Below are 20,101 nucleotides of genomic sequence, written 5' to 3'. Positions count from 1 at the left end.
AAATGCTGTCCTGTATATAGTGATTTAGACAAAAATCAGGAATGATCGTAAAGTGTACATTACTCAATGCTTCAGTTTTAGTACGTTTGTGGTATTAAATAGTTTGGATACCCATGACAATTTACATTGTTGCCGTTTATAATATATTATATATATATATATATATATATATATATATATATGCATATATATATGCATATATATATATGCATATATATATATATATGCATATATATATATATATATATATATATATATATATATATATATATATATATATATATATATATGCATATATATATATATGCATATATATATATATATATATATATATATATGCATATATATATATATATATATATATATATATATATATATATATTTGTATTTATACATATATATATACATAGAAATATAAATGTGTGCGTCCGAATCAGTGTTTGTTTACTATTCTCTGTAACGCGAACCGTGCTATAATTGACGTGAAAGGACATTGACCAATGAGATGCTTCTTCCTCGAAATGGTCCCTCCTCTCGCCTCCTGTCTCCTTGCGTTCCCAGATGTAAGTCGTCAAAAAAAGACTGCTCACGTGCAACGCCAAAAATTGATGTTATCCGACATATCAGTCTTAATGTCTTCTGTGTGCCTTTCTCGAGTGATATTGGCAACTATAACGCTCATCTCTGCATAGACTCCGCTCTTCAAAACCCAGAGTAAGTTGCACTCCACTTTTGTTCTTCCCCGCATCTGTTTGTAAACCCGTTTATTAAATCAATGTTCTTTTTACTTGGGTCCTATCCCGATGTTTTTTTTCCCCATTTCTTTGTATTTTTCTTTCTTTTTTTCCTCACTGACGCCCTTTTGCAAAGAATTGCCCAGCTGTTTGCTTGATTTGGCTAGGCTACCAAAGATGCTAGTTTGTCGGGAATCAAAGACATTTTAAGCTTTCATTGAAACTATTCATACAATGGTGTTGAAATTGCCTTAAACTTGGCCGGTACTGATATTGTTCATTCTGTATTTTTGTCTGTTTGTGTAACACAGGATTGTCGATTTGCCATATAGCCTGGTTTGGATGTGACGTACATGTCACTTTAAAAAAAACAAAAAACAAACATCGAAACGCCAACTCGCTCAACTTCAACATTGGAAAAAACAATCCTTGAAATGCGTTGTGTTTTTGTGTCCTCCGTGATAATAAAAGAAAACGGAAAGAAAAAAAGTCAATTGACGCCTACCCAAGGCTTGAATCAAAATGTGTTCACAAAATATTCGATTTTTCGAGGCTTTATTATGAGGACCCCAGACCCCCAATGTGCTTAAATAAATAGGTAATATTTAATTCCTGTATTGACTGATCAAAGTACATCATCCTCGACAATGCACTGTATTATTTTATTTAAATTTAAAGTAATTATTTGGTTTAATTTTTTTAAATGGGTTATTGTTCACAAGCTTAATTTTTGTGTCATTACTAGTCTGCTCATATCTGCCACCCTCTTAAAGTGCCTGTGAATCCCAAATAAAGTATACAAATGTTCTTTTGAGACTTGACGGATCACGCTATTGTCTCAGACAGTCAGTTTTTATTTTACAGATGATTGTACAGTCTGCTGACGTCTCTCACTGAGGAGTCTCCTCCCTCTGCTTTTTTGTTTGAGAACATTAAGAGTGTTGTTTTTGCTGGAGTTCTTACATCTTAGAATCTTACTGCTTTCCACACAGGTAACTTCACCTCAAAAGACATGGCAGAAGGGGGTTTCGACCCTTGCGAATGCATCTGCAGCCATGAGCATGCAATGCGGCGTCTCATTAATCTAGTAAGTATCTTATCTTGGTTTATTATTTTGGATTAGCAAAAAGATAGGGGACGTTTAATAAACCCCCAAAAAGTATTTCCATTGGATAAATGAAGCAAGATTAAATAGTTTTTGCTGTACGTAAATATATAATCTAGAAGGGAAAGAGGGTAGGACAGTGCCAGTTTACACTGAGACAACATCCTGGTTCCTGCTTTGTGATTTAATTTAAAAAAAAACCGCGATTGTAAATTTTGAATGCAAACATTAGTTGAAAGAAAAGTGTACTTGACAGTGCAGGTGGCAAATTTGTATAATGTAATCATTTTGTATGGCCTGCAAACACTGCAACATACATTTTTTTTCTTTTCTTTTTTTAATGAGGCAAAATTTAATTTGACACCCCTGCTGGGTGTGATACTTTTCCAACCTTAGTTGAATGTCGACTGTTTTGAACATATAATTAAACGTGTTGTGGGAATTTCCGTCTCACTTCTGCAGCCTGTACAGGTGTAACTTGTATTGCAGGATGCATTTGACGTTAGCAAAGAGACGCCCCGAGGCTATTTGTGTTACTTGTTGAAGGGTGTTGTCCAAATAATAATAGATAAAGAGACTTTGTCTCTGTTAGTATCAAAAGAATAAAGTGTATCTTCTGGCTTATATGCCTTTAGACAAATCATGCTAAAGAAAAATAACAGTGGTTCTGAACAATATGTAACATTCAATTGAATCACTTGTATTAATGCATAATATTTTTACCACACTAATGTTAAATATGATTTACAAGAGAGAGAATTGCTAATGACATGCATGGAAATCCAAAGGAATTCAACTTTAGTTTAAATTAGTATAAAGACTTCCATGGTAGTTAATGTTAATTTTTTTTGCTTCAAGAAAATTTATTTTGTGCCATCTATTAGCCCCTACAGTTCACTCTTAGCCTTTTTCTTCCAGCTCAGACACACTCAGTCCTACTGCACAGACACAGAGTGTCCCATGGAATGTGCGTATGATATCTTTCTTAATGATGGTGTATTTCAATGTTGGAGTGTACAATAGCACAAGAGCAGCATAGTGTTTCTTTTTAGTGCCTGGACCAAGTGAAGGATCCACCGGTGGAGGAGAGCTGACGGTCCCCATTATTATGATGGGATGGATGATACTAGCTGTAATACTTTTTCTGCTTCGCCCGACAACTCTCAGAGGTTCATCTTCACCTGAAAAACCCACAGAACCCTACAATGTAAGTTTCATTGTTGTGTTTTTAATTTAGTTTCATGAATGACGTTCGATACCAACTAACCCTGGATTAAGAGTGAAGGAATGTCACTGTATTGCATTTTTCCTAAACACGGTTCATTTGAAAAATGTCAACGCTTACTACCAAACCAAAGAATTTCCCCCAAAGCAGTGATCAACTATTTACTGAACTAATAAAAATATTTTCTAATTTTCCTCATACCACTTGTTCATTGTGAAACATTTAAATGAAGAGCTATGTCCAAATGTTTACCCAAATTGGCAAATGCATAGCTAGAGGCACAAATGAGTAACTCTATTCAGAAATCTGCAAATGTAGTCACAATAATGCTTATTTTCTTTTATTGTGGTCATTTGTTGTTGTGATGCAGAGAGGTGGGAGAGAACCACCAGCTCCACCTGTTGACTAAGAGAGGAACCCATTTACCAACACTCAACATTGTGCCAAGCGGTTGCTCCAACACAGATATCCATGCCAGCCTTCATTTGAAAACCCCCTTTTTTACCCTCATTGTATTCTAAATTCAATGTCTCATGAAGTAAATGTCTTTATTTCCTCCCTCATATGAAGGCAAATGAAGTTTGTACTTGAACTTTTTTTTGACATACCGGATTGCTACTTATTTACAGCATTCATCTTTTTGCACAGGGCCAAATACAGCTTTGAAGGGTGCTTTTTTTGCACAATGTATTTTAGTTAATATATTTTCAATGACCACAACTATGCATTGGATAATCTTGTATATTCATTGTATAAATGTCTACTTAAGTTTACCCTCTATTTGGACATAAAGCCTTACATGTCATGTAGCAGTTTCCATTGTTTAACTCATACTTCTTTGGAAAATGTGTCTTGTTAGACAAAAAAAATCCACCCAAGATAAGTGTTGTATGCAAATTGTACTTATTAATATCATGATTTTAAGTACGGGATGTCTACAAAAGCACAAAATTGAACACAAAAGGTTACTTGGGTAAGCATCAAACTCCAGGTAAGTGACCAACAGTTCATCATTCAGAAGATTGCAACAATATACATTCATCTTTATTGACATGTCAATTAAACTCAACTGAATGGAATTTTAGATCCACTTTATACCATATTTTGGATATCTCGGGCTCAATATGTGAAAGTTAAGTGTAAAACAATGGTATTAGAGTAATCTAAAAGTTTCCAAAGTCCAAATTTGAGGTGCACAGTATAGAAAATAAAAGATGATACTGGTGTTTTTATAATAAATACTACAAAACGTGGAACTATATTATAGACAAGGGACCACAGTGGGTGCAGTTTTTCATTCCAACCCATAAAGAAGACACATTTTCACCAATCTGGTGTCCAACAAGTGCAATCAGTAGATTGCACTCCGGTGCTTCTTGTTTTCTGCTGAAATTTCATTGGTCAAAGGGTCATTGCTGGATCGGTTGCAACCAAAACTTCCACCCACAGCGGCCCTCGAGGACCGCTTTGCCCACCCCTGTAATAGACGCTACTTTTCAAACACGTCAGCACACTGACGTCAGTCGCGAATACAATCGATAACGAAGCAAATGTTAACAGCGTGTTAAAATGTCATTTTTAAATCATTCCGTCGTCATTAAACACGCGCGCACGTGCTGTCGCCCATTTTGTGTTCAGCAAGCAAATGACCTAAATTTAAAGGCCAATTTATCACATTTTTGCTGTACAAATACTTTAAAGATTAAAACTGGGAAGAGCGCGCGTGCGCACTAGAAACAGGAAGTCGGCTTTCTTAGTTTTGTTTTTAATTCGCGTCTCCATAGGTTACCGTCAACAAAATGCAATCCTCACTTTTGTTTTGGGAAAAAAGCAACACCACGTTAAATTGAATTGAAAAAAATCTAATGTTCGAATAAATGACAAACTCAGAGTGGTTATCGTGGTTTGCCTGCTCTCTGACTCCTTGTTCAAGTAGCTAGCATGCTAATTTAGTTCCAAACATGACGAGTGATCCGTTCAATATTCTTGCTTATTCGCAAAGCCCCAAAACAACAAAAAGAACGTCGTTTCAGGTAAACACTGAACTATTTTTTATTGATGACATCGTATCGAAAAATATATTGTAGCCTGTCTTTTTGTGTATTTGCAGGATGAATTGGAATCCGCTCTTTCTGTCAGAGCTCGAAGAACCACATCACTTTTGTATTCAGAAGATTTGGACGAAGATGGTGACGGTAAGGCTTGACTAGATGGAATTAAGGTGTTAATTTTTTTTAAATTATCTAAATATGATGGCATCTCCCATCTATTAGTTATATTATTCTATTCTATTTTAATTGTTGTTAAGTGGTGTCATTACAAGTTGTATTGCTTTTACGGCTTTGATCAAACTGGCTCTTAACAATTCTTGACTCCCCTTCTATATAAAAGAATTAAAGGTGAAATAAATGTTATTTTCTGTGTGCTACAGATTTTTTGGACAACCTTCTCAAATCAAGAAAAAACAGGTCTGATGCATTCAAAGCCAGCAAGAAAAGCGCATTCTATGATTTTGATATTACTGAAGATGACAACAAAACAGGGACAAAAGAGAGACTTTCCTTCTTGAAATCCCCAAAAAGAACATCTGAACAAGGAGATGCGATTGCAGCCCAGAGTAAACACGAAACCACCAAAAGCTGTCAGTTGTCCAGTGAAGATGATGTACAACATAAAAACGATGAAACAAAATTGACCCGTTGGCCCTCAAAAGCCCACTCAAGTATATCACTGTCATACCAGTCAGATGATGTTCCCTTGGACTTGCCTTTGCCTTTTCATAGCAGTACATCTCCGGAGCCCATTCGGCTTGAAACAAAAGATGACACGAGGATAGACACACATGAAAAAGAAACCGTCCAGACTTTATCGGATGCTGATCTTAAATGTGCAACGACGCCTGGTCAGTTTACAAAATGAGAACAAATACTCAACTCTGAAATAGACTCGTGCTTATTAGTTCTGTTACATCTACTATACAGGTATTGAGAAGGAGACTCCCAAACCCAAACCAAGGCAAAGGACTATTGGACTGAATCTCCATGTGACAGAGAATATTGAATCATCTCCATCAGCTCTCCTCGCAGCCAATTCGTGGAACATTACCGATGAATCCTTTCCTGAGAGGATTACAGCAGCACACTGCAGTCTCAATGTATGTATTTTTTTCCAAATATCATCTATCCTCAATCTTCATCTTACTACCTGAGCTAAAAACCTCCCTTTTACAAAACATTATGAACCTTTTCGTATGTTGTAGTGCACTGAAAACCACATAAAGATTCTTTATGTGGTTTTCAGTGCACTACAACATACGTGATGAAAACGGCACTTTTGCTGGTTAAAATTTCATCTCCTGTTTAAAAAATGCTTTAATTTTCCCATTTAAAATGTAACTTAATATGATTTTGTCCTTCAAGCCACCATACGAGTTCCACAATTTGACCGTAGTTGATCATTTTTTGGTGCTTATAGTCATGTGGTTGATCGTTTTTGATGGTTGTTAGTCGCTCAGGATTTAGAGTGGCGCACAGTGATTTTAAATAACTATAACATAAAATCATTTATCTGCTCTTCTTGAAATGTATACGAGGTCACAAGTGATCACTTACTTATGGGTTTGAATAAAACAATGAAAGCGTGCGAACCTGCCAAAAGTTAGATTTGTAATTAACTTAGAATAATATGGACAGGGAAATAATATGGTTGAACAACTAATTTATGTTCCAATCAGATGTTGATTTGCTGATATATTGCTTTTGCTGAATTAGGTCAGCTTTTAAAACATTGCCTCAAGTTTGTTTTTAAATTTATTGTTAGTGGCAGCACGGTAGAAAGTGGTTCAGAATGTCCGGCTCACAGTTGTGAAAATCCATGCTTTGTTTGATAGTTGACAGATGGGCACGATGCCAAATTGAGTGCTGCAGGTAAGAAATCAAACATCTTTACCATCTTTACATTTTATTCAGTAATATGCAGCAGCAAAAAAAAGTCATTTTTTTTCTTTTTCAAATGTTTTTTTGAAGACGGTTTCACTTTAGATGACCCCAAAGAACAACAAAGGCCAGCCTCTGCATCACTGGAAGCACCTGTTTTGAACAGACATGAGACAATTTCTGGTTTGAAGGTATTCCAAGGTTATTGATAATCGAGGCATTACATCCCACATACCTCACCATCCCATTCATGAACTATATATAAAGCCACTTGCAAAATAGACTTGCAGGAAAGGTAAACATTAGTACTATACTTAATCTTTAACAAAAAAATGGCTGTGTGCTAAGCAACATGCTTATTTAATTATATATTTATTCATGTATTTATTTCTTGACCTACTTATTACCTATCTATTCATGTCTAAAATGCCTTTGCTATTCCTGCATCCTCACCCTCTTGCCACTGGAACAACGAAATTTCCCGAATACGGGATGAATAAAGTTATCCAATCCAATCCAATCATATCATAAGCACATGTATACAGTCATATATACTGTATTAGCATGGCTGAGTGAGGCTCAGAAACTTTTTGTATTTGCTCTGTTTAACAAAGTAACTCCTCTGTTTTTTTGTTTTATAGCAAGGATCAAGTGAGCACTCTGTTGGTGAAGTCACTCAAGTTCAAACCAAATCTGATATCAGGTCAGCCATTTTATCCAACATATTATTTGCCCAAAGGGTTTTAATTTGAGTTTTAATGTTGTGCTTATATCAAACATTATTGATTTCTATAATTCAGAGCATCCAGTTCCAAGTCCATGAGACCAAACACTCTGCAATACAAGAAGGTGGAATCAAGGTATCTGGGAACCCTCAAAATTCTAGATTGTAAAATTTCTCAAGATTGTCAACTCCAAGACGCTGATTCCATCAGGGCCTCAGTTTACCAGGTATGTATGACCATGACGTCTCGTCTTTTTCAAGAAAAGCTACTAACTATACAGTTAACTTAGTATTAGTTTAAGATGAAAACCTCTGAAATCAACTTTCTTTTATTGTTCCAAGGAATGGCTCAAAAAGAAAAAGGAAAAGTTATCGGAGAGCTCAACCAAAGAGAAGATTCTACAAGACCAAAGCAAAAAGGTGAGCAGCTGAGAAGATATGAACCTCTCAGCAGTGGATCATCTCCACCAGACTATGGTAAAAGAAAATTGCTGAACATGTTTTCATTTTATACACATAGCTGACTTTATTGTTGCCCAAACCAAACAGATTAAAGAAGAAGAAAAAAGGAACGATGCCGCCGCTTCTTATTTGGCTTGGAAAGAAAAAAAAGGTGAGGTATTCAGAGCGAAAACAAAGGAAGCCAAGTGGAGAATACAGAAAGAGCAAATGGCTTTGGAAGAAGTAGAGAAAAAAAAGAAAGAAGCTGAACAGGTACTCTTGCCGCTCTGAAAGGATACAACGGAAAAAAACTGTCGAAATTATAATGTAATCCTTATGAATGTCATGGCAGACGTTTGAGCAATGGAAGAATAGTCGTGACCATACCCTCAGAGAAAAATGTCGACAGCAAAGAGAGACTGAGAAGAAACTTGCAATGAAGAAACAAGCAGAGGAGGAAGAAAGAAAAAGAGGCTGCAAATCAGCCTTTTCTAACTGGTGAGGTCAATATACAAAGAAATCCCATTGCATGAAGCTTTTCCACAACATGGTGTTTGTTTTATCTGCATTTCAACAATCAATCGTGTGATCATCTTTCAAGGTGTGAAAAAAAGACAGATACCTTCCAAAAAAAAATCTTTGCGGAACGGCAGGAGAACAAGAATAAATCAGAGGAACATCAATATATTCAAGAGGAAAAGGATAAAATGGCTTTAGAAATGTATGAGCAGTGGCTGGTATGTGCTTTTTTATCTTACCCTTACAATATCAATATTTGCCATGACTTACCGTATTGCAGAAAGACAAAACAATGATTACAATTCTGTTTGCAAAACAGGAAAAGAAAGAGCTCCAACAAAAACGACAGAGGGAAGAGAGGCGATTACAAGTGATACTGAGAAAAAGTCCACCGCCACCTTGGAGCCCTCCTAATAAAACCATTCAGTTTCGAAAATAGCATTTGAAATATGTGGTAGATTGTCCATATATTTAAAATAGCTTAATTTCACGGAACTGACTTGGAATCAATGTATTCTGATTGTTCGGCAACCACCCGAGTGGATATGAATTAGGTTCCAACTTTGATAAACAGGTAAATGGATGCATGATGAGGGGATTTGCTATGACACTTTATGACTAACTATAAAGTGATGATCCATTTTATGCACAATTTTCATGTTAATACAGAATGGAGAGTAAGAGATTACAGTAACATTTGTATAAATTGTATTTTGCTGTTTGTAACTCGTGTATATTAGTGAATTAGTTGGGTTTATAGTTGTTTTTCATATCTCATATTTCTTTTAATTTTTTAGCTGCGCAATCTTGTCATATTTTATTTTTTTATTATTATTATCTTGGTCTTTTTTAATTATGGTCACAGGAATGTCTCAATCTTGGATAGTGTGGCCCTGAACACAATTTAAACCTTTACAGGTGAGTTTTTACTGCAAATGAGTGAACATTTACAGGAATCAAATGTTGTGTTCCAACAAACTGACCAAAATTTTGCTGTTTTGTTTGTTTTACTTTTATTGTTATTTATAATTTGATATTCCAAATATTTAATAAAAGCTATCTTTGGTTATCAATCGTCCATTTTTAATGCGCCTTTAATTTGGAAATGATCCTACTTTTAAAGTGAAATTCCAAGAACCGGAAGCTTGGGTGCGTCACGTTTACGTCAAGTAGAACGACTCATCACTGACAGAGCCGCTTCTCATCTGGAAAAATTGAAGCGGTCCATTTGAGACAACCTGCTGAAGGTAATTTACGTTTTGGGTCTGTTGAAATTAGTCTACATTCTCCTAGTTTTTTTTTAATTCCTTTTTTTTAAATTTTTGAGCTCAGTAGCTCTTCTCGTGTCACGCTATTCCGATACATTTAAAAAAAGAAGAAGCTGAAGAACATCTTGAAGTTTGGTTGTCGTGTTGGCAAAGGTGAGAGCCCACTTAATTACAGTTTAATATTTACTTGAAGTGTGGTGAATAAGAGAGAACCGGTCAAGTGTTGCTAATCTGTTGGTGTGCACAGGAGGCTCGTAGCTAAGGATTCCAAAGAATCCCTCAATGTAAGTCTGTGTGCTTGTGCGTAACTCGGATGCGGTGGAATGAATGACTCTTTATATCTCGCTCTCTCAACCTGGCTATCACGGTTCGAATGGCACTCACGGTGGGACCATGTCGCATTTAGTTCAAGAACTAACAATATTTCAATTTAATCCAGTTACTGTGGAAAAATCAAGCATCTGAATTCCAGTACCTGCTACTTTTCAGATGACTATTTGTTGTCAAGGTCTTGTTAAAGTCAGGAGTTAACATTTAGGAGAAAGCAACCCAATACTTGATCTTTAAGCTGTTTTGTTTTCCCCGCATATACAGATGTTCCAAATAAAAAGGATCTGTTGCATTGGTGCCGGCTACGTGGGAGGCCCAACATGCAGCGTGATTGCCCAAATGTGTCCAGAGATCACGGTGACTGTTGTCGATATCAACGAGACACGAATCAACGCCTGGAACTCAGACACGCTTCCTATATATGAGGTATTGTTTCAGGTTTTTCTAGTTCTAGATTTAGTTTAACTCAGAGCTCTCCCACTTTTGGACTGTCATGAATAATTGACGTGGGGTTAAGGGCAATAAAATGTAGGTTTGTGACTTTGCTTCCAAATAACTAGATTGTTGAGGTATGTTTTATGATCAGCTGGAAAGATACAGTTAGCGCATGTACGTTTCCTTGGGAGAAGGTGTGCCCTCACGCCAAACTTCCTTTATTGCCTAGCCATTAAAAGTTTCAGCTCGTCTTGGTAACTGGGTGTGGTCAGAAAAGTTGAGCTGGACTGAATTTTAGAGAGTGGGTGGGGGGCATTGGTTGAGCAATAGTAGACATGCAACCATTGGTGACCAGAGTATTTCAACACCAGGGGGATAAAGACTTCCAGATGGGTCATTACAATTACATCATTGTGACGTGGGTAGGCTTGGGAAGCGCCTTTCACCAAAATTGTGTTTCTCTCCACACAGCCTGACCTGAAAGAGGTAGTTGAATCATGCAAAGGGAGGAACTTATTTTTCTCCACAGACATTGACTCAGCCATCAGGGACGCTGACCTTGTTTTTATCTCCGTGAGTTTTTCCAGTCACACCCACGTGAACACGCACAATTGCTTAAACTCCCCACTTGAATTCTGACTAAAAAGAATGCCAATCTAGGTAAACACCCCCACCAAGACCTACGGCATGGGAAAGGGCCGTGCCGCCGACCTCAAGTACATTGAATCGTGTGCTCGGAGAATTGTGGAAGTGTCTGATGGTTACAAGATAGTCACCGAGAAAAGCACTGTGCCGGTGCGAGCCGCTGAGAGCATTCGCCGGATCTTCGACGCCAACACCAAGCCTAACCTCAACCTCCAGGTGCCTAATATTGGTTTCTTTATTCACAGTGGCCGACGTCTTCAAACATGCTCTTACGATAACTTTTTACCTCAGGTGTTGTCCAATCCCGAGTTTCTTGCTGAGGGAACAGCGGTAAAGAATTTGAAGGAGCCTGACCGCGTCTTGATTGGTGGAGATGTGACGCCAGAAGGTCAAAGGGCAATCCAGGCGTTATGCGCCGTGTATGAACACTGGGTTCCCAAGGCTAGAATTATCACCACAAACACATGGTCATCCGAGCTGTCCAAACTGGTGCGTGTAGGGATAATTTCACTTGAAGGACAAGAAAATATTTGCAGTTTGGCTTAACCCTCTGAAAATGTGCTTTACAAACAGGCAGCAAATGCATTCCTTGCACAGCGCATCAGCAGCATCAACAGTATCAGCGCGCTGTGCGAGGCTACCGGGGCTGACGTGGGGGAGGTCGCCAAGGCTGTTGGCATGGACCAAAGAATAGGAAGCAGCTTCCTCCAAGCCAGCGTGGGTAAGAAGCGACGCCTGAACAATTTATGTGGAATCTTACAATTCAAATGCATGGCTGGAAACCATACTGTCATCATGCACCATTTAATGGGAAAATTGCTTCAGCATAGACAATTTCCTACGGTGATGTTTCAGCTTTTTCGAACGGGTAGAACGAGTTATTTGACATGAATGACGGGAAATCTGGCTGATGATCAGAAGACTCTTTTCCTGTTCACACGCAGCACGTTCAACTGATTGGTTTGTTGGAGGAAAACTAGAAATTATTTTGCACATAAGTGTTACCCTTGGTTAAAAAAATGAGTGACAGCAGTAATGTCTGTCAGAGAACAAAACCAGCCTAAGCAGGTTAAGAAAACCAAGAACCGTATTTTCCGGACTATAGATCAAACTTTTTATCATAATTTAGCTGGGCCTACGATTTGTCTTTTATTTTTTATACTGATCGCCAACCTTGTTTTGCTGTGTTTTTTAGGTTGTAGTTATCCAAAAAGCTGTTAATATATTACATTGACAGTTGCTCATTTTGACTGTCGCTTGCTATTTTCCTATTACTTAAACGTATAACGTTGTATAACTACAAGTAGATTTTTTTCTTTCATTGTGCGTTCTTCAGCTGCTGCGACCTATACTTAGGTGGAACTTATAGTTCGAAAATTTTTGTATACTATTTTATTCAGTTGTTAAAAAATGCGTCACATCTAATCTAATGCAACTGTTAATAAAGTCACTCTTTGGTATTGTATACACCTGTACACAAACAGCATGGAGAAGCTAAATTTTCAAACTCAAATCTTAATAAAATGAACATTGTTGCGTATTTGCATGAGGCAAATTTCCCCATATTGTGCTCCTATAGTCCTGCAAGAACAACAGTGTGTAGTGGAAAGTAACAGGTTAAAGGTAAGACAATAAAATTACATGAACTCAAAATGTCCAATGTTTACCTCAGTGTCATGCTATCGAGAGGGATATGAGGTTGAGCCAGTTTACTGCTAATAACCACGTGGACAAGGGGGCAAAGTGAAAATTCCTGTATGATTAATTCATTACTTCTTTACAACTCTCTTCCAGGTTTCGGTGGAAGCTGTTTCCAGAAGGACGTGCTCAATCTGGTGTATTTGTGTGAAGCCTTAAACCTGCCTGAGGTGGCATCCTATTGGCAGCAGGTGAGGATAGCCAGGATACTAATTGTGTACTTTTCATACTTCCTGGAGGTCATTTGTTTTCGTCTTCTCCGCTTTTCAGGTGATAGATATGAATGAGTACCAAAGACGTCGGTTTGCCTGTAGAATTATTGACTGCCTCTTCAACACCGTGACAGGCAAAAAAATTGCACTGCTGGGCTTCTCTTTCAAAAAAGACACTGGTGACACAAGGTCTGTCTTCATTGAATTATTAGTACTACGTATGTCAATCATGACGTGGATGTGATTTGAGGTCCTGGCTATCACCCTGCTTTTATTTCTTTTATGTTGTTTGTATCCCCAGAGAGTCTTCCAGTATTTACATCTCCAAATATCTGATGGATGAAGGGGCTAAACTATTCATCTATGACCCAAAAGTTCTTAAACAGCAAATTATTCAGGACCTTTCTCAGCCCCACATCTCTGAGGACAACCCTGAAAGAGGTAAATTGAGACATTTTGTTTACTATGGTGTCCTGCACATTAGATTATCTCTTCCAATTGTTAGTTTCAAATGAAAGCAAATTATTAGAACTATGTTTGGCTGACGAGTAAGCAGGAAAATTAACTTTAATGTGTTAACTCAGTTTCAGAGCTGGTGACGGTGACTACAGACCCTTATGAGGCTTGCAAGAGTGCCCACGCATTAGTTATCTGTACTGAGTGGGACATGTTTAAGGTCACGGTCATATTTTAAATTTTCAAACTTCCTCTAATTTAAGACAAATATATTAAACACTTGTCTAATGTCCCCACAGGAACTGGATTATGAAAGGATTTACAAAAAGATGCTCAAGCCAGCCTTTATATTTGATGGTCGCAGAGTACTGGACCACCTCCACACACACCTCCAGGACATCGGTTTTCAGGTGAGAAACATGTCGGACACGTCATGCTTAAACATCATGGAAATCCTATTTGAATAAACACTAATGATAAAATGTTTGGAATATTGAGCTTTCTGGTGAAGTTACAAAATGGAACTAAAAAGCTGTCCTAACTTCTGGATGAATGTAACTTCACATTAATTTTATTAACATCTTTTTTGTTCTTGTCAGGTTGAAACTATCGGAAAGAAAGTGGCAGAAGCACGAATTCCTTACACTCCTGCTACTGTAGGTCCTCCCATCAATGCCAATGAGCCTCCTGTCAAGAAAGCTGATGTTTAAACCTGGCACCCAATGCATTCCTCCTTCTAAACTTTTGACATATTGGCTGCCATAGATAGTGATTGATGTCCAATATCAGTCAACAAGTTACTTTTGCAAATTCTGCCTTAAAATCTATAGCGAGTCATACAAGCCATGAGATAAGGCTCCGCTGTAGTGGGTTGACAAGTTCAATCTTCAGTCGCCAATTTTGATTATGATTATGTTTAAACTTTTCTATGTGGACACAATGTAAATTCACTACCATGGTAATCAAGCAATTTTAGGTGGACAGTTCACTTTTTTACAGTCTCATTCCAACTGTTTTTTGGTACAATTTTATATATATATTTTTTAAAAATCATAATGCTGTACGTGTCCGCTGTATATAAAGGGCAAATGCAATAAAACCAAATCTTGTGTATGTATGATACTTGATACTAATTTTAAACGTATGACTCTCTTTCAAGTCTTTATTAAAAAGATAAGGGATCGGTATAACCAGACTGCTCAAACTTGCCACTGTACATTTGAATGGCAAGTCTGGTCACCGATATACCGATTTTCATGACATATGATTTAAAGGTACAAAGGTATTATAAAAGTACTTAAGACTTTTGTACAATTAATACCAGAAATTCAGTGCAGCATTAGGTTTCTTTAAATAATGCATATTCCAAAACAACTTGATAAAACAACCCTGGCAAGCATGAAACATCAAGAGTTTTTAAATAAAATTAGAATTAGGGATACATCAAAAAGTCTATGACATACTTTTGCAAATGAAAGAAAACGGATGAATCAGAACCTGTCTGGAACTTTTGTATTGGTTGTCCATTCTGGAGTCTACCGGTCTAATTATCTAGAACAAGTTTGACAAGATTTTAGATTTCAGGGGGAAAACTCATCTTCCTCATTTCACTTCATTGTAGTTTTCATTGATTCAAATGTGCCAACATAACACTTAAGAAGCGGCAATGAAGCATTGGCAAAGGGCACAAAATGATCCTCGCAAATCATTTTAAAAAAATCATATAATGGTAATATTTCAGTGTTTTAGGCCTTGGTTTCATTCTGTTTGGAGTGAGATGTTTCATTTCAGTCCATCCTTAATTAGAGCTCCCTGTGCTTCAAAGAATGCAGTTTTATTTTCTGTGGGTGGACAGTTGGCCCTCGGGTAGTCATCTAAGGTAGCTGTTGGCCTTCAACTTTAATTATCTGTTAAAAATCGTCCATGATGGATGTTCCGTTCTTATGCCCGCGGCCCCCTTTTCTTTAAAGTTCACTCTGGTGTGCATACTTTTCTCATAATGTGTTTGTGTGTTATGCTGCAGCTTGAAGCGGTGGATTGTGCCACTCGTATAATTGTGTTTACTACAGAGTGTAGAAAAGGTGTGTTGCTTGCTATTCATTCCACTATGACAGCTTCTGCTTTTTTCTTCTTAAGCAAATTCTTCAAGAAGAACTCTCCTGTCAAGGGTGGACACAAGTGGTTAACCTCATCTGCAGTAATTGTGATTTTTCATTTCATTAAATGTCTTTATAGTGCATTCATGCAGGACAGGGATCTCAAAATTGCAGCCTGGGGGCCAATTCCCCCTAGGACAATATTTTGTGTCCCCCATACCTGCATGTATTTGGTGATGGGCAATAAATAAATAAAAAGATTTATATAAATTATAGAAATTAAATGAATTATCTTTTCTGGGGGGAAATTAATGATTAAAATAGTAAGACACTTAAAAATGAAAATTTAAAAAAGCTGATAAATATTTTTTATAATTACAAAATAAAATAATAATGAAAAAATAAAATCCAAATTTGGCCTTGGTGCATTCCACAGCCTCACTATTCACCTGCTTTGTAGGAGGACCGAACCAGCGGCCCACTGGCAGTGTAGACAAAGCCCATGTCATTCCCAACTTTCTCCCAATATGCAAACTTTTCCGGGGTTACATATTCATCCACCTAAGCTCAAAAACAAATGAGTTGATTTAAGGTCCAAAATAATTTAAAATTGGTCTGGATCGCACGTACCTTTAAGTGGCGTTTAGTGGGTTGCATGTACTGTCCCAGTGTCAGGCAATCCACTTCAGCTTTCCGCAGCTCTGGAAAATAAAAACCATGCCAAGACATCAAATCATGTCATGTCATACAAAACATTGCACATTTTCACTGCACTTACCATTCAGTGTATTTTGTATTTGTTGGTCAGTCTCTCCCAATCCCAGCATGATAGATGTCTTGGTAAGTAAAGTAGGATTGGCCTTTTTTGCGTGTTTCAGAACACTCAGAGATTGGTCAAAGTTGGCTCTGGGGTCTCGGACGTGCCTGGAATTGAGAAGGGGGTGTTTTAAAATCATCTTAAGCAAGCATTTTGAGGTTATGTGGTCAGTTTTTTTCCCTGGTTATACTGCCAGAATTCATTATACAAAGCTTTATTTATCTAATTTTTGTATTTTAAATATGAGTTCAATCCATTTTTAAAAGCTAATATAAGGTGACCTATCATTTGTAACCTTTGTTATTCATCAGGTTTGCAAGCGACTATCTAAATACTAGAATTTGACACAAGGTCACCTTTAGTAATACTACATTAATTTCACCAGGTAAAATCAATTGAGAATAACATTTCTCAATTATAATGATGATTGTACAACGAGTAATCAATTACAGTTCAAGGACAAGACAGGACATGCCAGACAAATAGTTTCAATGGTGACCACAACAGAGGTGTAAGACAGTTGGCGACATGATTTGAATCAGTAGTTCTCTGTATTATTTACCTCTGAAGCTCACGGACTGTCTCCACGTTGTGTGCGTAGACATCCAAACCTGAAAGGGCGATCTTCTCAACTGCTGCGAGGTCGCCCCGGAAATCAGGTGTCAGACATTCAACCAGGATCTGAGGGTTCCTAAATAAAGGTAACAACATAGATGCTTTCGAACAATTGTCTCGTTTGGTACCGACCTGTACAGAACGAATCATTTGGATTCATTTTCCGAGATTTTGCACTTTTTTTAAGGAAAATGATTGTATTTTATAAGAGGCGACATTGGCACGGCAAAAAAGACATCTTTATACTACCTTGCATAGCAAAGAAGCCTCAGTTAAGAAACAGAAGATTAGCCCGCAGCTAATTAAGCTGACTTTACCAGATAACAAAACCTGTATAAAATTTCTCTCTCTCACTAGCCCCCAATTCAGCAGCTACGTACTTAATACAGCTCATCTTTCTATTGCAAACTACTGTATTTTCCAGCATAAAAGCCCGCTTTTACATAATTTGGCTGGGCCTGGGACTAATATTCAAGTGCAACTTATACATGTATTTTTTTCCTCTCTGGCCTGTTATGTTGTTTTTTCAGGCTAGTTATATGAAAAAAAACTGTTACATGACAGATACCTATTTAGCCTGTTCTTCATTTTACTATTGTTACTTTAAATGAACATACATTTTTAAAAATGCCCTTCAAAAATCCCACTTATACTCCAGGGTGCCTTTTTTCCATCTTCCTTGTATATTCTTTATCTTTACCTTTCCTTCAGGTGAGAAACTGTCTTGGCGAAATGCTCCGCCCCTCCATCGGCAATATCTGTCAATGACATGAGACAGTTGTGAGGTATGGTAACCCCAAATGCTGCAATCTCCAAGGTGTCGTTTCCTTGTCCTTTCCCATCATACCATCTCGGTCCACAGAGGTGAGCACCACATAGTCCAGGCCCCATGCCACAATAGCTTTTGCAGTGTTGTAGGGCTCTTCGGGGTCCAGAGGCGGTGGGAGACGAGCAGTCTTGACAGAACAAAAGCGGCATCCACGGGTGCACGTGTCCCCCATAAGCTAGCCATGTGGAGATAAACATCAAAACAACATTAGAAACCGCAATGCACGTCCTGTTGCTTCACGCAAACGGTTAGTAATTATTTTCATCCATTGTGCGTGAGCACTGTCGATCTTTTCAACCGGATTAGAAAATGTGTAAGTGTCTAAATTGCATATTACGGACTGACCATAATGGTGGCTGTGGCTGTAGAATATTCTCCTCCTCCCCAGCATTCACCAATGTTAGGACATCTGGCTTCTTCACATACCTGATGGAAGACACCAAACTTATACAAATTCTTGACAACTTCATGTAGTGGGTCCATTTTTTTCTTCCTGCACATTGATATCAATTTCATTTTTTATATACTTTGTGTAGCTTACAGTGTGAAGGTTGAGGTCCCTCAGAGAGTTCTTCAGTCTGTTGTAGTTTTTCCCAATAGGGATTTCCGTCTTCAGCCAAGGAGGCAACCGAAGCCTACAAAAAAGGGATTTTGCTTTGTTACAATTGTATTTTATTTATTTTCTCGCCGATAAGCATTAATAGGCCTCAATAACAGGGGTGCTGAACAATTTAGACACAAAGATCCACAATGACAAAACAGACAGACACAGACACACACACAATTGAAACCATATTATTCACCATAACATTATATATCATTTAATATTTATTTTAAATGGGCCCTGATGAATGTAAGTGTTTTAAGAGGGAATCAAAATAAAAGAAACACGAAACAAGGAAAATAGCAACCCAGTCTATACAAAATATGAGAAGAAGCAAAGAGCCGCATGTGGCTCAAGAGCCACGTGTTCGCCATCCCTGGATGAAAATATGCTTTGAGGTTGGGATGCATTCTTTATTATTTGAAACACACCTCTCGCCCTTCTGTCTCTTCAAGTCGCCTCTATACTCTGTCCAGTTGCTTTTCTCGGACAGGTCTCCAGAAATGAAGTCTTGTAGTGTCGGACCATCATTATCGATCAGCGACTTTTCGTTCCTGTCAGTCGGTCTGGGAGAAGACTTCGCCGCAGATGAAATACCGCTCGTGTAGACCTGTTGATGACAGGAATGACAGCTCACATGATCATTTCACGCGATTTGCGATTTCAAATATATCCACCACCAACGAGTTACTTATTAATAAACTCTGCCTCTGTTACGAAAGTCATAAGTGAAATGGCATATGTACACTAAATGGAACGATCCCCGTCGCAAGTGATGTTTTAAAGGCGAATTCGTTAAGCAGATTGATCGAATGAAATACTGACTGGCGAAATATTGGGCGCTCCCGACCAGATGCGGTTTGTGGAGAAACGGACAGCTACGCAGCAGCTTTGCTTCAATAACGCCATGACATTAGCTAACAATTTTTCAGAAGAGCGAACAACATGGATTGAGGAGCGACTGTTTAGGTCTGGTGTTGCGTTTATGTCACAGCGCCGGAGTGGGAAGAGGGAAACTTTGAAGACTACTCGTCGAGTTCAAAGACGGCACATCATGTAGTATATGTAGAACGGATGCAAAAATTCTGCAGGGAATCAAATCATGACGGCTGTTATCGTTTTGCAGCCATTTTTCGTCAGTGACATTTGCTAATCATAACATTATACTTAATTGCGTTGCTTTAGACTAGCTACAAATTCATTTTTCAAAATAATAGTTTTTGTCATAACTGTCACAGATTTTTGCATTCTTTTAAAATTAAAATTCAGCCTAACTCAGTCACTTTAATATTATTTCAAAACAAACTGATTTCCCAGAGTCAATTTTATTATAGTAACGGAAATGACTCATGTTGGGTTCGATGCAACAGTACATCAACTTTCATCGTTTTTTTCCCAAAACATGCGAAAGAA

The 20,101-nt window shown here is 37.7% G+C and overlaps 4 protein-coding genes across 9 annotated transcripts; 3 read left to right on the top strand and 1 right to left on the bottom strand.

The window, feature by feature from the left end:
• Nucleotides 1–511: 511 nt before the first annotated feature.
• Nucleotides 512–3,869, top strand: smim14 (small integral membrane protein 14). The gene is made up of 6 exons (XM_077605578.1): nt 512–563; nt 693–714; nt 1,727–1,821; nt 2,758–2,806; nt 2,892–3,046; nt 3,435–3,869. Exons 1-6 carry the CDS (start codon nt 522–524, stop codon nt 3,471–3,473), a joined length of 402 nt encoding a protein of 133 aa, XP_077461704.1. The 5' UTR covers nt 512–521; the 3' UTR covers nt 3,474–3,869.
• Nucleotides 3,870–4,019: 150 nt separating this feature from the next.
• map9 (microtubule-associated protein 9) lies at nt 4,020–9,756 on the top strand. 2 transcript variants are annotated; one of them, XM_077605577.1, is made up of 13 exons: nt 4,020–5,097; nt 5,175–5,259; nt 5,496–5,966; nt 6,046–6,218; nt 6,954–6,990; nt 7,090–7,190; nt 7,641–7,702; nt 7,800–7,950; nt 8,066–8,143; nt 8,273–8,437; nt 8,517–8,662; nt 8,766–8,901; nt 9,003–9,756. In XM_077605577.1, exons 1-13 carry the CDS (start codon nt 5,026–5,028, stop codon nt 9,120–9,122), a joined length of 1,797 nt encoding a protein of 598 aa, XP_077461703.1. In that variant the 5' UTR covers nt 4,020–5,025; the 3' UTR covers nt 9,123–9,756. The 2 variants fall into 2 exon arrangements, with proteins under 2 accessions (XP_077461703.1, XP_077461702.1); XM_077605576.1 differs by having other exon boundaries at nt 6,954–7,190.
• A 64-nt stretch (nt 9,757–9,820) lies between these two features.
• On the top strand, nt 9,821–14,844 carry ugdh (UDP-glucose 6-dehydrogenase). Of its 5 annotated transcripts, none has more exons than XM_077605507.1 (14): nt 9,821–9,930; nt 10,016–10,104; nt 10,199–10,235; nt 10,546–10,707; nt 11,188–11,289; nt 11,377–11,577; nt 11,653–11,850; nt 11,935–12,082; nt 13,156–13,250; nt 13,330–13,460; nt 13,573–13,712; nt 13,856–13,947; nt 14,027–14,137; nt 14,327–14,844. In XM_077605507.1, exons 4-14 carry the CDS (start codon nt 10,546–10,548, stop codon nt 14,435–14,437), a joined length of 1,491 nt encoding a protein of 496 aa, XP_077461633.1. In that variant the 5' UTR covers nt 9,821–9,930; nt 10,016–10,104; nt 10,199–10,235; the 3' UTR covers nt 14,438–14,844. The 5 variants fall into 5 exon arrangements, with proteins under 5 accessions (XP_077461633.1, XP_077461634.1, XP_077461635.1 ...); XM_077605509.1 differs by having other exon boundaries at nt 9,844–9,930; nt 10,011–10,104; XM_077605508.1 differs by lacking the exon at nt 10,199–10,235.
• Nucleotides 14,845–14,875: 31 nt separating this feature from the next.
• On the bottom strand, nt 14,876–19,722 carry lias (lipoic acid synthetase). Its single transcript, XM_077605511.1, has 11 exons — nt 19,514–19,722; nt 19,120–19,298; nt 18,626–18,719; nt 18,430–18,510; nt 18,103–18,259; nt 17,956–18,013; nt 17,203–17,331; nt 16,602–16,747; nt 16,454–16,524; nt 16,273–16,384; nt 14,876–15,886 (listed from the first exon to the last, which is right to left on the bottom strand). Exons 1-11 carry the CDS (start codon nt 19,595–19,597, stop codon nt 15,825–15,827), a joined length of 1,173 nt encoding a protein of 390 aa, XP_077461637.1. The 5' UTR covers nt 19,598–19,722; the 3' UTR covers nt 14,876–15,824.
• Nucleotides 19,723–20,101: the final 379 nt, after the last annotated feature.

The sequence above is a fragment of the Stigmatopora argus genome, chromosome 7 (genome assembly GCF_051989625.1).
Source record: "Stigmatopora argus isolate UIUO_Sarg chromosome 7, RoL_Sarg_1.0, whole genome shotgun sequence".
In the NCBI taxonomy this organism is placed as follows: domain Eukaryota; kingdom Metazoa; phylum Chordata; class Actinopteri; order Syngnathiformes; family Syngnathidae; genus Stigmatopora; species Stigmatopora argus.
This window is presented reverse-complemented; position numbering and strand designations above follow the sequence as displayed.

Coding starts and splice junctions, on each gene's coding strand:
- smim14 (XM_077605578.1), top strand. CDS start 522: ATGGTCCCTCCTCTCGCCTCCTGTCTCCTTGCGTTCCCAGAT. Junction 564..692: donor GTCTCCTTGCGTTCCCAGAT/GTAAGTCGTCAA, acceptor ATCTCTGCATAG/ACTCCGCTCTTCAAAACCCA. Junction 715..1,726: donor TCCGCTCTTCAAAACCCAGA/GTAAGTTGCACT, acceptor CTTTCCACACAG/GTAACTTCACCTCAAAAGAC.
- map9 (XM_077605576.1), top strand. CDS start 5,026: ATGACGAGTGATCCGTTCAATATTCTTGCTTATTCGCAAAGCCCCAAA. Junction 5,260..5,495: donor TTTGGACGAAGATGGTGACG/GTAAGGCTTGAC, acceptor TGTGTGCTACAG/ATTTTTTGGACAACCTTCTC. Junction 8,663..8,765: donor AAATCAGCCTTTTCTAACTG/GTGAGGTCAATA, acceptor TCATCTTTCAAG/GTGTGAAAAAAAGACAGATA.
- ugdh (XM_077605508.1), top strand. CDS start 10,546: ATGTTCCAAATAAAAAGGATCTGTTGCATTGGTGCCGGCTACGTGGGA. Junction 11,290..11,376: donor CTGACCTTGTTTTTATCTCC/GTGAGTTTTTCC, acceptor ATGCCAATCTAG/GTAAACACCCCCACCAAGAC. Junction 12,083..13,155: donor CTTCCTCCAAGCCAGCGTGG/GTAAGAAGCGAC, acceptor ACTCTCTTCCAG/GTTTCGGTGGAAGCTGTTTC.
- lias (XM_077605511.1), bottom strand. CDS start 19,597: ATGGCGTTATTGAAGCAAAGCTGCTGCGTAGCTGTCCGTTTCTCCACA. Junction 16,525..16,601: donor AATACAAAATACACTGAATG/GTAAGTGCAGTG, acceptor TTTATTTTCCAG/AGCTGCGGAAAGCTGAAGTG. Junction 16,385..16,453: donor CCACTAAACGCCACTTAAAG/GTACGTGCGATC, acceptor TTTTGAGCTTAG/GTGGATGAATATGTAACCCC.